Source organism: Mesoplodon mirus (genome assembly GCF_964341445.2).
Source record: "Mesoplodon mirus genome assembly, chromosome: 4".
Classification (NCBI taxonomy): Eukaryota; Metazoa; Chordata; class Mammalia; order Artiodactyla; family Ziphiidae; genus Mesoplodon; species Mesoplodon mirus.
In genome coordinates, this window is record NC_138979.1 from 113,973,820 (window position 1) to 113,990,381 (window position 16,562).

Genomic DNA, 16,562 nt, shown 5'->3' on the forward strand with positions numbered 1-16,562 from the left:
CACCCCCTCATCTGTCCAAGCCTGAATCCTTAGCATCACCTCTGAGAGCTCCCATGCCCTCCACACCCAGAGGTCTTAGAAATCCCATCTTATGACTATTTCTTTATCCATCCCTTCATCTCCCTTCCAAAGGCACCGCCCACAGTGCAGGCCATCACTACCCTTCAGGTTGCAGCTCCCTAACCCAGTGCCCCTACCTTCTGTCTCACACTTTTTTCCAAAAACACTCTACACAAAGCCAGAGTTCTTCAAAGCAAATGTGATTTCATGTCTACACTTAAGGTCAATAGCTTCTGCCTGCTCTCAAGATAAAGTCTAACCTGTTTTGGCACCATATAACCCCCTGCGGAGCTGGCCCTGGGGCTACATTTCCAGTCTCTCCCTTCTCATTCCTCTCCTACCCACGTTCCAGCCATACCAACTATCTGGCATTCTTGGACCGGTTCTGCGCCTTTTTGTACCCTGCACCTTCACACGCAGTTCCCTCTGTGAGAAGTGTCTGAGGAGACGGCTATGTTTCTATTCAAAATTCAGTTCAGACATCACAGTTCCTGTATTGTCGTCCTAAGCGATCCTCCCCATGAGAGGAAAGTCGTCTCTCTGGTTCCTAGGGTGCCTCTTTCGTGGCTGCTTGTAAGCCTCTTCCTCTCCCTACTTCTTGGTTTTCTCCTGAAGGGTTACGGTTAGAAAAATGAGCTATTACTGCCTAGATCCTATCTGGACAGAATATCTTAGCATCTGACTTGTACTGGTTGCTCATTAAACAAGAGCTGAAGGAAGAAACTCATGAATCATATGCCCCTAAATTCTTACTTACAATCTCAGTTGCCCTTCTGAACCTTTTTCCAGATCTCTATGTCCCTCTGAAGATTATTAGAGATAGAACAAAGTCCTATAAGCAACCGAGAGAGAGCAATTTTAATTATAATCATTAATACATTACACTTGAGTCATGATTTATGGTTTTCACTGAATCTCATGTCACGCTCACAGGAGTCTGGAAGTAACAGTCACTACACACAGTTATTGAGCCCAGCCTCAAACACAAGTCTGGTATGCTTTTCATTCTATCAGGCTTGTCTCAAATATATGCCATAAATCCAGCACGAAACTCTATCTTTTATTAACTGGGGAGCTCTCCAGACTAATCATAACTGTGGCTAGTCTGCATGTATTCTTAGGAGGGTACACATGTGTGTGTACGTGTATTTGGGTGCACAAGAGTTTGAGTACATCTCTATTCCCAAATTAGAAGCAGCAACTTAAAAAGACTGATGAAGGGGGCTTCCCTGGTGGCGCAGTGGTTGAGAGTCTGCCTGCCGATGCAGGGGACGCAGGTTCGTGCCCCGGTCCGGGAAGATCCCACATGCTGCGGAGCGGCTGGGCCCGTGAGCCATGGCCGCTGAGCCTGTGCGTCCGGAGCCTGTGCTCCGCAACGGGAGAGGCCACAACAGTGAGAGGCCCGTGTACTGCAAAAAAAAAAAAAAAAAAAAGACTGATGAAGGCAGGCCCAATGCCAGAATCAAGGAACAATAGCTGTCAGAGACAACACACATCAAAATCATGAAAGAATAAAATCTGAGGCACTGAAGTCAGGCCAGCTGTCCGAGGCCACTGAGGAAGCAAACATTCATCCCCAGACCAGGGGCCTCAGTCATACAAGCTTTGACATGTGCAGTCGTGACCCTGAGTCACCAAAAAAAAAAAAAAAAGTCAAGTTATGAGGGCAAGCAGACATATCACTGGTTTTAAAGAGATTTCAACCAAGATGGCTAAAATAGAATTCTGGTGCTTAAAGGGATGCAGCCCTCTTGGAAATTTTACTTAAGTGGAATAATCCTTACTCTACACAAGATATGTAAGTATATGCCCACGTTTGAGGGGACTCCGAGACCAACAGATTCTAAAATTAGTTTCATCAGAAAGTCAGCCCACCAGCTCATCTGTAAATGATGCCAGAGAAACTACAGATCGCATTTAAGACCTCAAGGGAAAACCCCCTTCCTGCAACCTAGGGCAGTGCCTTTGTTCCTCCCCGACTGTTGCCAGCATGACAAACAGCCCCACACACAGACATGAGTCCGAGCCCACACACGGGCACACGAAACACGGGAGGAGCCTACAGAGGACAGCCAGCTCTCTGCACAACAGTCAAAAGAGGGAGGCTGGGGCTTCCCAGGTGGCGCAGTGGTTGAGAGTCTGCCTGCCAATGCAGGGGACACGGGTTCGTGCCCCGGTACGGGAAGATCCCACATGCCGCGGAGCAGCTGGGCCCGTGAGCCATGGCCACTGAGCCTGCGCGTCCGGAGCCTGTGCTCCGCAACGGGAGAGGCCACAACAGTGAGAGGGCCGCATACAGCAAAAAAAAAAAAGAGGGAGGCTGGAGAGGAAGCTGAGAGTAAAATGAGGCAGTGGAGAAACTGAAAAGAAAGAGCACATGAGGCTGATTGAGAGGGTTGATCCAGCAAGCAATTGTACCTGGTGCAAAATGCCTGTCCCCCACAGCTGCCCCTGAAACTGACAGGACCGTTCAGCTTCTCCACAGCCGGGGGTGGGCGGGGTCTCCACGGTCCCAGGGTCTCTCACTCTGCGAGGGCACTTTTCTAGAACAGAGGCAGCTGAGGGAAGGGGCTGCAGAAGATCAGCCTCTCAGCACCTCCAAAGTGGCTTTGCTGAACGTACAAATTTAAATAATATTTTATTTATGAGATGGAGAAAAAGGCAAGGTAGATTGAAATGACAGTTTTAAGAATCTAGGCCACAAAGAAGGTAAATTGGTGCAGCTACTATGGAAAACAGTATGGAGGTTCCTCAAAAAAACTAAAAACAGAGTTGCCATATCATCCCGCAATCCCACTCCTGGGCAGAAATCTGGACTAAACTATAATTCAAAGAGATACATGAACCCCTATGTTCATAGCAGCACTATTCACAAGAGCCAAGACATGAAAACAACCTAAATGTCCATCGACAGATGAATGGATAAAGAAGACGTGGTACATATATACGGTGGAATATTACTCAGCCATAAAAAAGAACAAAATCATGCGTTTTGCAGCAACATGGATGGACCGAGAGATTATCATACTAAGTGAAGTCAGGCAGAGAAAGACAAATACGATATGATATCACTTATATGTGGAATCTAAAATATGACACAGGGACTTCCCTGGTGGTCCAGTGATAAAGAACCCGCCTTACAATGCAGGGATGTGGGTTCGATCCCTGGTCAGGGAACTAAGATCCCACATGCCGTAGGGCAACTAAGCCCGTGCACCACAACTACTGAGCTCGCGCACCTCAGCTGGAGCCCACGTGCCACAAACTACAGAGCCCACACACTCTGGACCCCACGCACCACAACTACAGAGCTCACGCACCCTGGAGCCTGCAAGCCACAACTAGAGAGAAGCCCACACACCGCAACGAAGAGTCCACGCACCGCAACAAAAGATCCCGCGTGCCTCAATGAAGAGCCCACGTGCTGCAACTAACACCCAATGCAGCCAAAAATTTTTTTAAATTGAAAATAAATAAATAAATAAAATACGACACAAATGACTTATCTATGAAACAGAAAGACTCACAGACATAGAGAACAGACTTGTGGTTGCCAAGGGGGAGCGGGGAGGGGAGGGATGGACTGGGAGTTTGGGATTAGCAGACGCAAACTATTATACATACAATGGCTAAACAGCAAGGTCCTACTGTATAGCACAGGGAACTATATTCAATATCCTGTGATAAATCATAATGGAAAGGAATACAAAAAAGAATGTATATATAAGTATAACTGAATCACTTTGCTGTACAACAGAAATTAACACAACATTGTAAATCAACTAAACTTCAATGAAATAAATTTTTTTAAAAAAGAATCTAGCCCACAGAAAAACTCATGCAAACGCAATAGGATATTCACTGGAGTGTTATCTGTAAGACTGAAAAACTGGAACCAACTGAAATGGCCATTAACAGAGGCTTAATTAGTTAAACATACAATACATCCTTAAAATTAACATGGAATAACATGAAGCATTGTTTTAAAGTAGATCTGTAAATCGAAAAGAGCATCACTGATAAGTTCTGGGGAAAAAACCAAACTGTAGAATTATATGTGTACTATGATCCCATTTTTGTAAAACAGAACAAAACTACATCCCTTGAAAGAAGAAGAAAAAAGTCAGCAAAGGTAGAGACTGCTAATGATGTTTACCATGGGAAGTTGGGAGAAAGGATTTTTTTTTTTTGGACACTCTGATGCTGTTCGAATTTTCACACTTAGTGTACGTTAATTTAACAACAACAAAAAAGTGTCTGTCAGAGGCATTCCTTTCCATCTCCTTCTTACTGACTAAGCAGACTCACGTGCTGGCCTCTGCCCCACGCTCCACCCCACCCCTCCTGCCCAGCCCCACTTACAGATGCAGGCAGCAGCCAGCAGGCGGCCAGCAGCATAGGGGGCTAAGCAGTTCGGGAAGATGGGCTGCACCATGTAGTTGGCAAAGGTGATGGCAATGATGGCCTGGCTGGTGGGCTCGATGATGAGGAGGGAGGTCCAGAGTCGGATGAAGGCAAGGAGTCCCCCGAAGGCCTCGAGGATGTAGGCGTAGCTGGCCCCAGATTTCTTAATGGTGGTGCCCAATTCCGCATAACAAAGGGCCCCAAAGACGGAGAAGAGGCCCCCGACAGCCCAGATGACCAGGGAGAGGCCAAAGGAGGCGCTGTATATGAGCACGCCTTTGGGGGAGACAAAGATGCCCGAGCCAATCATGTTCCCCACAATCAGGCACACGCCGTTCAGCAGCGAGATCTCCTTCTTCAGTTTTACCTGCTCCGACCTGGGGCTGGCTTCATCGGCCAAAGGGGAGGCGTCCCTCTCATGCTGGGAGGCCACTTCATACTTAACGCCATCGACCATGGTGGAGGAGGAGAAGAAAGCCTTCACCAGCTTTCTGGCATTGCCCTCTGAGGAAGAAAGGTGGAGATATATAACAGGTTGGCAATTACAGAGAACTCTCCTCCACAGGGGCCAGAGTGGGCAAGCCAGCCACGCCCACCATTTCAGAGACCTCTCTCTGACGTCCCACCTCCCATGAACCTCTTCTCCATCTGGCTCACCAACTCGAGTCTTTAAAGGACGGCACTCATTCCCCAGAGAGAAAGCATGTTTCTCATCATTAGACTGGCACTGCCCACCTGATTTACAAGATAGAAAACTAAATCCCGGTTCTATCTGAGCTCACTGGAGACAGGAAGACGAACAATCTGGCAGTTCCCACGTGTAACCATAATGATTTGAGGCTGTGCTTTTCAGCCTTACCCCAAAAAAAGTCTGTCTTCCCTCCAATTTCAGTCTCACCTGTCACCTGTGATGAGATGCAACCTTGGGAACCAACCTTGTAAGCAGCTAGTCTGTGGGTTCTCCTCACAACACTGCCCTTTTCCCCCAAGGACCCTGGCTCTGGCAAACCTAAAGGCTTCAGAGAGCTCTTTGCTGGAAACTCACAACCATCCCCCTGTTCAGGGAGTATCCCTTAACAACCCTCAGCTGAACTCTTCAGCCCCAGCAAAGCCCAAGCAGCCCAGCCCCACCCAAAAAGAAGACAGGCCTCCTCTTTTCCAAGCTTTTCCTTTCCCAGATACCATTCCCAGCCTCTAGTGTTGTAGGTCTCCGGCCATCAAATCCCTGCATAGTTGCATCACCCAAAAAAAAAGTATGGATGAGAGATCAGTGATCCGAATGTGCAGCCCAACCTAGAGATGACTGGAGGCAGCTGATGACCACTCCCCACCCAGGAGCTGCTGCTGGAGAGACAGCACCAAAGCAGAGGCAAGGAAACAGCTGAAGCGGGGTAGCAAATGCTGGGCATCACGGAGCAGGAGGTGACGAGGGGAGGTCAGGCCAGGCTGGCCAAGCAAGTGGGCGGATCCTAGGGCTAGAGGCACTCAGGAAAGGAAGCGATTGGACACTGCAGAGCAGCAAAGGGAGAGTGGGCAAGAGGAGCGGGGCTGAGGGAGAGGGTGGGAAGCACACTCACTCCCTGGCCCTGGGTGGAAGCAGGTCCCCGAGGCAGCGGCCACACAGAGACACAGCCTCTGCGAGCTGTGATCTGACCACTCCTGCCTTTCAGCCAGCAGTAAAAGGAAAGGCCGGGCAAATGCTTATGGATTTAAGTCATATCAAGAAGTCAAGAAGGGCGGAGGGACAGAGGGAGGGGGAGAGGGGTGTTAAGCAACTGTCTGGGTCCAAGGTTCACTGGCCCTTCACGTCTGCAAGGGGAAGGCTAGGAGCTCTTGGCTCAGCACTTTCTGCGATAAGAACGCCCTCTCTCAGGAATCTCCTTTGTCAGCTCTGCTCCAGGGCCCCGGGCCGGGGGGGCCCAGAAGAAAGGATTGACGGTCAGCTGGGTGGGTGCAGTTTCTGCAGCCCTGGGGAAGCTGTCCCCAAGCAAATTAGCTGAGGACAGGGCTGCGGCTGAGAAAGAATGCATAGCCCTCTCTCTCTCCAGGCCCCGGCTTAGCCCCACTTCTCTCTCACCCTGAACAAGAAAGGCAGGAAGGTTGCACATTGTGCCACAGAGGCTTGTTCACATGCAGATTAGAGGAAGTGTAAGTACAGTCCAACTCGTGATTGGGTGTCCTAAGAGAACTCTGCACACTTCCACACAGAGTGAGAGGTGGCCGCCCAAAACTTGCGCCATGACCCCAAGGCTGATCCTCAAGCTGCTTCCGAGGAAACAAGGTCAAGAAATGAGACTGAAACCTCTGGCTGCATCCATGCCCAACTCACAGGCCCTTTCATCCTTAAGAAAACATACCAGGATCTATGGGCTAAGCATAAATTCCTATAAACACCTTCCCCAAATACAAGTTTACTCCAATTTCCTACAACTATGGGGAAATAAGATTTCACTGAGCTATACTGGACAGGCCCAGAACAGACAGAGGAAGTTGAGCAATTTGGGGAAAGCATATATTCTGTTTTTAGAGTCTACTTAATTCCAGTATTCTGGGTCTCCTTTACCAACAGAAATACACCCTACCCATTCTGAAATCCAACTGTCTTTCTGTTCCTTCTCGTGCCCTTTCAAACCCCCTTTGGTTATTCAACTACCAGAGAACAAAGATCTAAAAAGCCCTGGGGTAAGGGGGGTGCTTATCTTTACCCTACAATCTCTCCTTCTAGTCCCTTAAACTTTTTTTTTTTTCACGCAGGAGGGGGACCCTGATGTTAGCCTTCCCAGAGATCATGTCTCCCAAGCCACACTCACAAAAACTTCTGAAATCCATCCAGAAGACTGTCCTTCTCTCCCAGCTCCCCCTTAAACGTTCCTATAATAGTAATTGTCATTTATTGAGCACTTAACCAAGCCAGACATATTGCTAAACACCTACATGTCCTACTTATCTCATTTAATCCCCCCAGCAGCCCCTTAAGGCAGACACTAAGTAAGTCACCTGCCAGGATGCCATAGCAAGGGAGGCAGGTAGGTTAGCCAACAAAGCCCAAGCTCTGTGCTCTCTCTCCAACCTCCCCACCCGCTCTGACCTGCCCAGTCTCTAGCCCTCCTCTTAGGCAAGAAAGCTCTTTAGATGGCTCTCTAATGAACTACCTGGGGGAGGATGTGATTAGATTAAAAGAAAGTCTCTGCTGTCCTTCAGTCTAAAGTCTAGGCTAGGAGACTTCCCTGGCGGCGCAGTGGTTAAGAATCTGCCTGCCAGGGCTTCCCTGGTGGCGCAGTGGTTGAGAGTCCGCCTGCCGATGCAGGGGACATGGGTTCGTGCCCCGTTCCGGGAAGATCCCACATGCCGTGGAGCGGCTGGGCCCATAAGCCATGGCCGCTGAGCCTGCGCGTCCGGAGCCTGTGCTCCGCAACGGGAGAGGCCATGACAGTGAGAGGCCCGCATACCACAAAAAAAAAAAAAAAAAGAATCCGCCTGCCAATGCAGGGGACACAGGTTCGAGCCCTGGTCCGGGAAGACCTCACATGCCGCGGAGCAACTAAGCCCGTGTGCCACAACTACCGAGCCTGTGCTCTGGGGCCAGCGAGCCACAACTACTGAAGCCAAGGCACCGCAACGAAGAGTAGCCCTCGCTCACCGCAATTAGAGAAAGCTCACGCGCAGCAATGAAGACCCAACGCAGCCAAAAATAAGTAATAAATAAAATAAATAAATTTAAAATAAAATAAAATAAAGTCTAGGCTAAAGGCTCCAACAAAGCCCATCCATCTCCTTCCTGTCTGCTCCTCCCCTTTCTCATCCCTTTGCAGGAATGAGAAACGATTACAAGTCCTCGTGGCAGTGCTGCTATTGCTAGGGTGCCCATAAAGCAAACAAAAACACACGGAAGCACATCATCACGCCCGGCCTTTGAAGATCAAATTCCCTGGCACCAAGGGTGGGCATGTGTCCTAATGGGGCATAGGGAAAAGGAGTGAAGGGGGGGACAAATGAAGGGGAAACTGTAAGGTTAAGTGGGGAGAGACGTGTGCAGGGTTTATTTTCTGGCTGGTGGTATCTGAAAGGTGAAATCCTCATCATGGAATCTTGAGACAAAAACCCGCTGGGGTGAAACCCACACTCCAGCAAACAGCACACCCTAGCGGTCTCACCAGGAAGTGCTTATCTATATGAATGGAATCCCTTTCCTAGCCTACTCTTCAGTAGACCCACTCAAACTGGACGGAGGAGGCTGACTTCAGAGAAAAGATGCCCCCTCTTTTCTCAACCACTGCCCAGCACCAGCTCCATGGGCAGGAAGGTACCATCCTTGGCGGCTCGCATTCCTTCCTGAGACCCCAGCTCTCAGGGTCATGCCTCCACCATTCAGGCAGCCTGGGACCAGCAGGACCTGTCCTGAAGTGCTCTCCCACCCCAGGCTTTACAAGAGAAACTTGCAGAGCCTGGAATCCCAGGAGAAAACAGCGTTCCAGATACGCAGCACCCCGTCTCCTTCCTATCTGAAGTGCATACCTCTCTGAGGACCTAGTGGAGATTACTGGACAACACACTCATCCTACAGGAGAAGTTTCAGATTCAGGGGTTCAGGGAACACAGAGAGCAGGGCCCCAGCAGGCAGGGGAGCCCCGCACCCTGACCCCACCTGTGAATATGGCAAAACCAAAACACGCTTCCTCCAGGGACCAGCGTACAGTTCACTGTCTTGGTTCCTCAGTCAAGCTCAGGGACCTAAGGTGAAAAGACACTTTCGCCCCCAGACACCCACGTCCTGCCTTCCTAGCTCCCACTGGGCTGTGCTGCCTCCCCGAATATCAGAACAGAAAACAGACACACTCTGCTCCAGATGGATTCCCCCATCTCCCCAAGCTGGGAGCTCAGTCACTCCCTCCCCCATTCTCCATTTGTTTTTCTATATTCCACTGTAGCTATGACAGTCCCTTTAAAAAAAAAAAAAAGTGCAGCAAGAAAGAAAGTGTTTACTTCTGTGGCCAGGGCCTCCACGAATGCAGCGCTGAAGTCTCTGCGCAGAGGGCTCTGCATGGGGAGGGCTGGGGCTGGGAAAATAAGAGGCTCGCGGGTCTCTGGTTCAGCCAATTCTCAGGACTCACTCCATCCTCCTCTGGCACTTCCCCTCTCACCCATCGTCCCTCCTCTCCCATCTCTTACCTGTCCTGAGATCTCCGGGCAGGTGCGAGGAGGAGGAGCTACCAGCGCTCGGGAGGAGGGGCAGGCCCTGGGAAAGGGAACCCGGGGTAAGGGTCGAGCTGCAGCAGCTGTTGACTCTGAAGAGCAGAAAAGGCAGAGTGTGACTCCGGGGACCGATCTGGAAAACAGGAAAACACATGTGTGACTCTGGCCGGCAGCAGGGAGGGGCCAGGGAACGGGTTGGAGCTGGGACAGCCTGTTCAGACCCAGAGGACCTCAACGCCTGCCTGCCTCCAGGCACCTTCTCCACTTGGAGCCTCAGCTCCTCCTCCCCTCTACCTCAGCCCCTGAACTTCCTGCTTGTCCTGCATTTACTGAGCTCTTGAGTTCTCCCAGCGACCTAGGACCTACGGTGCTCTCCTGATGCCCTTTACAACTCCCCTCCCCGCTCACTCCATTCCCTACTCATCTCCCACTCACATACTATCCTTGGCCGTGTGGAGGGCATAGGATCCATGGTTAGGGCGTTGGAACTCTGTGGTCCCATCTCAAGAGCCTCAGTGCCATTTCAGCCCCTATGTAAGCCAATGCATACCAAGGAAGGCCAGTTGTGGGGTTATAGCCATGCACACACCCAAACACTAAGCAAGCCTGCTCACATCTCAGGTCCCCAGGTGGTTCACGTGATGTGTGTGTTGCCAGGTAAGAGCCGGCCAAGTGGACCAGAGCAAGCCCTGGCACCCTGAGCAAGCCAATGAGTTGGCACCCCCTCAAACCAGCATTATTTAAGTATCTGTTGTATGTTTATGTAGCAGGAGGGGGGGAATACCGATTTTCTCGGAATAAAAACTGGAAGCCTCATTCTTTCTCTTCAAAATTAGAGCTTAATGCATGAATTCATTACATGCAGTTTTCTGAAGCAGACAGTTTCTTGCTAGGCATATCAAACCATTCTGAATGTAGACAATGGCATAAATCTCAGGGAGTGGCACTTCACAGCGTGTAGCACATTTTCAGAATTCCAGCTGTGATCACTGCCTCTAGGCAACTATCAGCTGGCTGGTCTAACCCTGCAAACTTGTACCTGTACCTGCGTGTTGTAGAATTATTCTAGAGACAGGTGGTCTAGGTGAGCAGTCGCCAAGGATTCTGTCAGTGGAGGGGAGCCAACTTACAGTTCACCAAGAGACAGAAGTCCGAGTTCATTGGCTCCAAACGTCTGAATTACCCTAAGGATAACTTAGCGCCCTTTTAGACCCAGGCTGCTTGCCCAGCTGGCCTGCCCCTTAATCCCACTCTGGGCTCAAATCCAAGTTGTAAATGAGGGAAGTTCCTAGGAAGACAGCCCTAAAGCTGCCCCTCTTGGCACTGGCCCCTGTTCCCTCTCCCTCACTCCAGCCACACTGGTCTCCTTGCTGTTGCCACACAAGCATGCTCCCTGCCAGCTCAGGGCTTCTGCAATGGCTGTTCCTTCTGCCTGGAACATTCTTCCCCATGTTATTGTTCATTCCCTCACTCACTCCATTCGGGTCTGTACTTAAACACCACTCTATCAGAGACCTTCCCTGAGGAGTCTCGGAAGGAGTAACTTCTTCCCTCTTCCAATCTCCATCCCCTTCACAGGCCAGACTTTTCTTCAAAGGCACCCACTATCACCTGGAGTTTGTTTGTTTGCTGTCACCTCCCCCACTAGCATGCAGCACCACCAGAGCTCTACTCACTGGCATCCCCAGCGCAGGGCCCGTGCAGACAAACAAATGTTTGCTGGAAGCATAAATGAATGAACAATGCCCTTCCTCCTAGACTGATTTCCCAGCTGGGCTCCGGGAATGTCCTGAACTTGCCCTTCAGGCCCACCTATGCTGCAGCTGCTCTGGCTCCTAATCAACGAGTTTTGAGGGGGGAGGGTGTTTATTCTTTTTGACAGTAATGGGTTGAAGGGAAGGAAAAGAGTATAGTTTTCAGTTTTACTTGGCGGTCTAGAATGATTTGAAAGGGACTTTCTGCTTCCTCAGTAGGAAAACAAAAACAAAAAGCCCCTCATCTAACGCGCCTTCCCCGGCTTGGAAGCTCCCGGTTGCTCTGCCCCACACCCAGGCTCAGGTGGCCGGTCTGGGTGCGGCGAGCGCAAGGTGCGACGTCCGCGAAGAAGGGGTGAAAGGGCAGAGGGGGCAAAGGCAGAGGGAGGCGAGCGCTCCGGTTCACGCAAATGCAAGCGGGTTCGAGGAAAGTGGAATTGCATGCCCTTCAGCGGGAACTCTTCCCAGTCCCGCCCCCGCTGCGCTCCTTGCCCCGCCCCATCCCCCTTCCGCCCCCGCCCCGTCCGCTCGCAGTGCTCACCTTTGCCCGTTTCTCCCGCCCTGCCCCCCCCACCCAGCCTAGCTCTCCCGGCCCTGCCCCCTGACGTCGTCCCCGCCGTTTCCCGTTACTTCCCTCTTTCTCTCGGCCCCCGGTTCCGTGTCTGCGGCCCGAAGATCTCTCCTTCGCACCTCGACCCAGCCACCGCCCGCCCCCAAAGCCCCTCTGGGAGGCTCGGTTGCCTCCGAAGTCCAGGTCTGGCTGCGGCGGCCGAGGCGGGCTCTGCCCTGGGCACCAGGACCCCACCTCACCCGGACCCCTTCGTTCCCTCCACCTGGCCAAGCAGTCCCCGCCCCCGCCCCGGGCTCCAGGAAGTGCTAGAAGAGAGGGCTTGTGGTGGGTGTAGGCGAAGATCGCAAAGGTCCGAGAACCGAGAGGACCCGCAAGCCGCTCCCTTGCCCTGTCCTGGCTCAGGCACAGCTGCGCTGCCCCTGGGAAATGAAAATGACCGCGGATACCCTTAGACGCGTCCTCCGCCCCAGGAACGCTCAGCTTCCTCTTCCCTCCCTCCCAATCCAGCTCGAGCTGGCGGGCCCGACGGGGGTCTGGGCAAGGGCCCCGAACCCAGGCAACCCCGCCTCCAGCCCCGAGACGCTCTCGGCTGAAACTCAGGAGGGACTGTGGATCGCAAAGCCCCGTGGGGGAGAGGAGGGAGCGGCGCCCGCTTGGAGCCAGGGGAGGGGTCTCCCGGAAGGGCGACTCAACTCTCCGCCCCCTCGGGGAAGCTGTTGCGTCAGCTTCGAGATCCCAAATTAAAGAAAGTGGTCTCCACCGGGCTGGGAAGGTGTCGGGCCGTAGGGCCGCCGCCAGGAGGCAGCACTTAACCAAAAATGTCCGGGCTGAGGGTCGGGAGGCTGGAGTCCCCACTGCACCTTTCATCTGAAGAGTCTTAGTGGCAGAGTGGACCAATAAAGGAGGAAGTTGCTGGGCTAATTCAAGGAAAGGGATGTGAAAATGTTCCAACACGTATTAAACCTAAAAGATGGCTTGTAAATAATACAATTTCCTTTAGTAGACTTTATGGACAGTCCAGCTTTGGCATCTTTTAAAGCCACTCTGAGATTCATAGAGAACCACCCACGTTCAAGGCCAGTCTGGTGGAAAGGCACACAGCTTAAGAGACTTCCCAGCTACCAGGCAAGAAAAAAAGAGTGTAGCCCGAGGTCATAATTTACCCATCCTGAAGCTGAGTCATTTAACACAGAATTTAGCCTGTACTGATTGAGCAGGGATTTGACAGCCATGGGAAAAGAAAAGGAATATGTTACAATAAATTATGTAAGTAATAAGGAAATAATATGCAAAGCAATGTATTGTGTGAGTGGGTGGTTTATAGCTGTCAGTTCCCACAGTTCTTGCATGGAGTGACAGTGATTTGGGGTGACAGTGATTTTGATCTTTTTTGAGACGTCCTAAGGAGGAAGCCAATGAAGGAACAGGAAATAAGACACTTCCCAAATAGTTCGCTCTTCTTCAACCTTAGAATTTAGTCACGGTATGCAAAAAGGGGAAGAGGTTGCAAAATGAGGTGGAATTAGCTACCCAGAGTCACCTTCACTTAACGTTCTTTCTCCAATATCATCATTATTCATCACAACAGTTTAAAAAGCACCAACTTTCCCAGTGCAATTGTACAAAGATTACTGTATACAGACCTGATAGAAGGATATTTGCATAAACATGTTGGATGAAAACATGAATGGACAACAATGTGTTAAAGCCAAATGCAGGCTATGATGCCCTGGAGAGGCAAAGGAGTTTAAGTAACAGAGGAAAGACATGAAGCACAGATTCCGGATGCTTCCCACCATTGTTAACTCTAGCCTTTGCCAGATGAAGTCCAGAGGCTGAAAGACATTCAGTTAGGGGATGATGAAACCGCTTTCCTGTGGCTTAGAGTCTGATGAGGTCATTGAAGAGTGCTGTCCTAGTGCCAGACCCACTCCCCTGCAACAGTGTTCCATGAGGTCCCTGAGAATGCTGATGATGTTAGCTGTCAGCACTAGAGTTCTCTTTCTCTCTCCCTCTCAAAATCCTAACCCATATTTCCAACCCATGGATTTCCTATCCATGGATTGTCCCCCCTGCCACATCACTCTAACCACATCAAAGGCTGAACTCATCTTCCTTCCAAAGACCTTTCCCCTCCCAGTTTTCCCAGTTTTCCAGATCAAGATTCCCATCTGCCCCAAAGTCCTCCAGCTCTGGCTCCTTGACTCCCACGGCTATTAAATTAGTGCATGTGTTCAGTTCTGCATGTGGAGTTAATATTGTCCACATTATTTGTTCCCCTTAATGCATGTGGCCTTTTTTATGATTTTGCACCCATAGTGTGTGAGCTACTAAAAGATAGAGGAGTGTTGCTGGTTCAACTCCTTTACATAGTGTTGACAGTATTGCCAACCTGTCATCTTTCCTACGAATCTTGAATGTTGACACCGATGTTATTTTTCCAGCCCTTGGCTCCTACTACATGATTCTCCAACTGTAAATTATGTAATGGGATTGCAGTGCTGTCTGCCTCAGCCGTCTATCTCAGAACCAGCCAAAGGCACATGGAGCCTAGCCTGGGAAAGGTGTTACTCAGTCATTATTGCAACTGTAAAACAATAAATCCACAGCCACATTTTGGTTCAATTTCCTGATCTCTGAAAATTACAAGCTATCTCTACAGTGATTGCTTCCTGGTCTGTCTTATCTACTTTACGAGTTTATTATGAAAATTTATTAAAAAGTGTTTTGTATCATTTATACAGAAATGTTTTGATAACTGAAAATTAAGTGTACAAATGTAAAATGGTAATAGTACTCTATTGTCTTACTTCCCTTGCTTAGTTTTTTGGGTCCATCCATTGGCTTAGAGCCAAGGTTCTTTTATTCCCATCCCTTCTTCTAGTTCAGCCCTCCCCTGTACCATTCTTATTGTTATCAAAACAGCTGCTTTTACTTCTTAAACCAGGACCCACCCTTCCCCTCTTTCAAAGCACAGTTCAGAGCCACCTCCTGTGGAAAAACTTCCCAGTCTTGCAGAAGGAAACAATAAACTTCCAGATAGGCCATTACACCACTCCCTCAGGTTTCCCCAGTCAGCATGTGTTTAAGTGTCTAGCCTAGCACAAGAGTAATGGCCACTTTTGTAGGAGCTTCACCATTTATAAAGCACTTTCACTTACCTTATCGTTCTTAAAATGTTTTCATAAATGTGATATATTTTAAGCTTTTTCTTCAATGAAGAAATTAGGGATAAATGACTTCCCCAAGGCAAGTAAGGCATACCTCGGAGCTAACCACCACAATAAAGCAAATATCACAATAAAGTGAGTCACAGGGATTTTTTAGTTTCCCAGTACATGTAAAATTATGTTTACACAATATTATAGTCTATTAAGTGTGCAATAGAATTATGTCTAAAAAAAAAGTACATACCTCATTCGAAAAATATCTTATTGCTAAAAAATGCCAAAACATTTACAATAGCAACGTCGAAGATCACTGATCACAGATCACCATAACAAATAATAATGCCAAAGGTTGAAATATTTCAAGCATTACCAAAATGTGACACAAAGGCACAAAGAGAACAAATGCTGTTTGAATATCTGGCACTGATAGACTTGCTCTATGCAAGGTTGCTACAAACCTTTAATTTGTAAAAAATGCAATACTGGGCTTCCCTGGTGGCGCAGTGGTTGAGAGTCCGCCTGCCGATGCAGGGGACACGGGTTCGTGCCGGGGTCTGGGAAGATCCCACATGCCGCGGAGTGGTTGGGCCCGTGAGCCATGGTCGCTGAGCCTGCGCGTCCGGAGCCTGTGCTCCGCAACGGGAGAGGCCACAACAGTGACAGGCCCGCGTACCGCAAAAAAAAAAAAAAAAAGCAATACCTGCAAAGCACAATAAAAGTATGTCTGTGAATGATAAAAGAAAGAAGGAAGAAGCCACGGATCTGGGTTTGACACTTACTACTACCTACCTCACAAGGTTTTTGCGAGGACTATATTTTACAGCGTGTGGTGGTAGCTCTTATAAAAATGGAATCATATGTTAGCTCCAATACCTCTTCCTCAAGAAAGCCTTATTAGCCTACTCCAGATCAAGTTCCCAGCATATGCTCACAAGCAGTACCTACTTCCCTTCCCAGCACTCATCTCAGCTGTAATATTACAGTAATGTGTATGATTATTTATCATCATCTCTCTAGACTAGGAGCTCTATCTGAATAGGGACGTCTGCTCTGCTCTCCACACCGAATACAGTGCTTATCACATACAAGTTCTTCAATTTCGTTTGATAAATGAGAACTGAAACCCAAATTTTCTGATTTACTCTAAATTTGACTCTTAGGCTGGGGGAAATATGTTACAGTGATGCCAGAAGACAGAATGCGGTCACGTGGATGTTACTCAACTGATATAAAAGAATAAATTTCAAAGGACTAAAGACCGCTGCTGGGCAATGGGGGGGTGGGGGAAAACAGTTCGGAACGGTTTAGTCTGGGCGCAGGCGACTTCCCCACGGTTGTAACCACCACTGAGAATGCATACGCTGAACGACCGTTCTCACCCAAAAATCCCGGGAAGCAGTCTTGTCCCTC

General features: G+C 49.5%; 1 protein-coding gene across 7 annotated transcripts in view; it reads right to left on the minus strand.

Annotated features, from left to right (window-relative positions):
- Positions 1-16,554, minus strand: part of SLC7A7 (solute carrier family 7 member 7) — a 40,580-nt gene extending 24,026 nt beyond the window's left edge. The window contains exons 1-3 of one of the 7 annotated variants that reach the window (XM_082620147.1): positions 16,532-16,554; positions 9,634-9,790; positions 4,423-4,968 (exon numbers count right to left, since the gene is read on the minus strand). In XM_082620147.1, the coding sequence (XP_082476273.1) occupies positions 4,423-4,921 (499 nt within the window). In that variant the 5' untranslated portion in view covers positions 4,922-4,968; positions 9,634-9,790; positions 16,532-16,554. Of the gene's footprint in view, positions 1-4,422; positions 4,969-6,041; positions 6,123-9,447; positions 9,527-9,633; positions 11,301-11,333; positions 11,824-12,428; positions 12,708-16,531 lie in introns of those variants that run through there. The other 6 variants (XM_082620144.1, XM_082620143.1, XM_082620141.1 and 3 more) reach the window with 6 other exon arrangements.
- Positions 16,555-16,562: the final 8 nt, after the last annotated feature.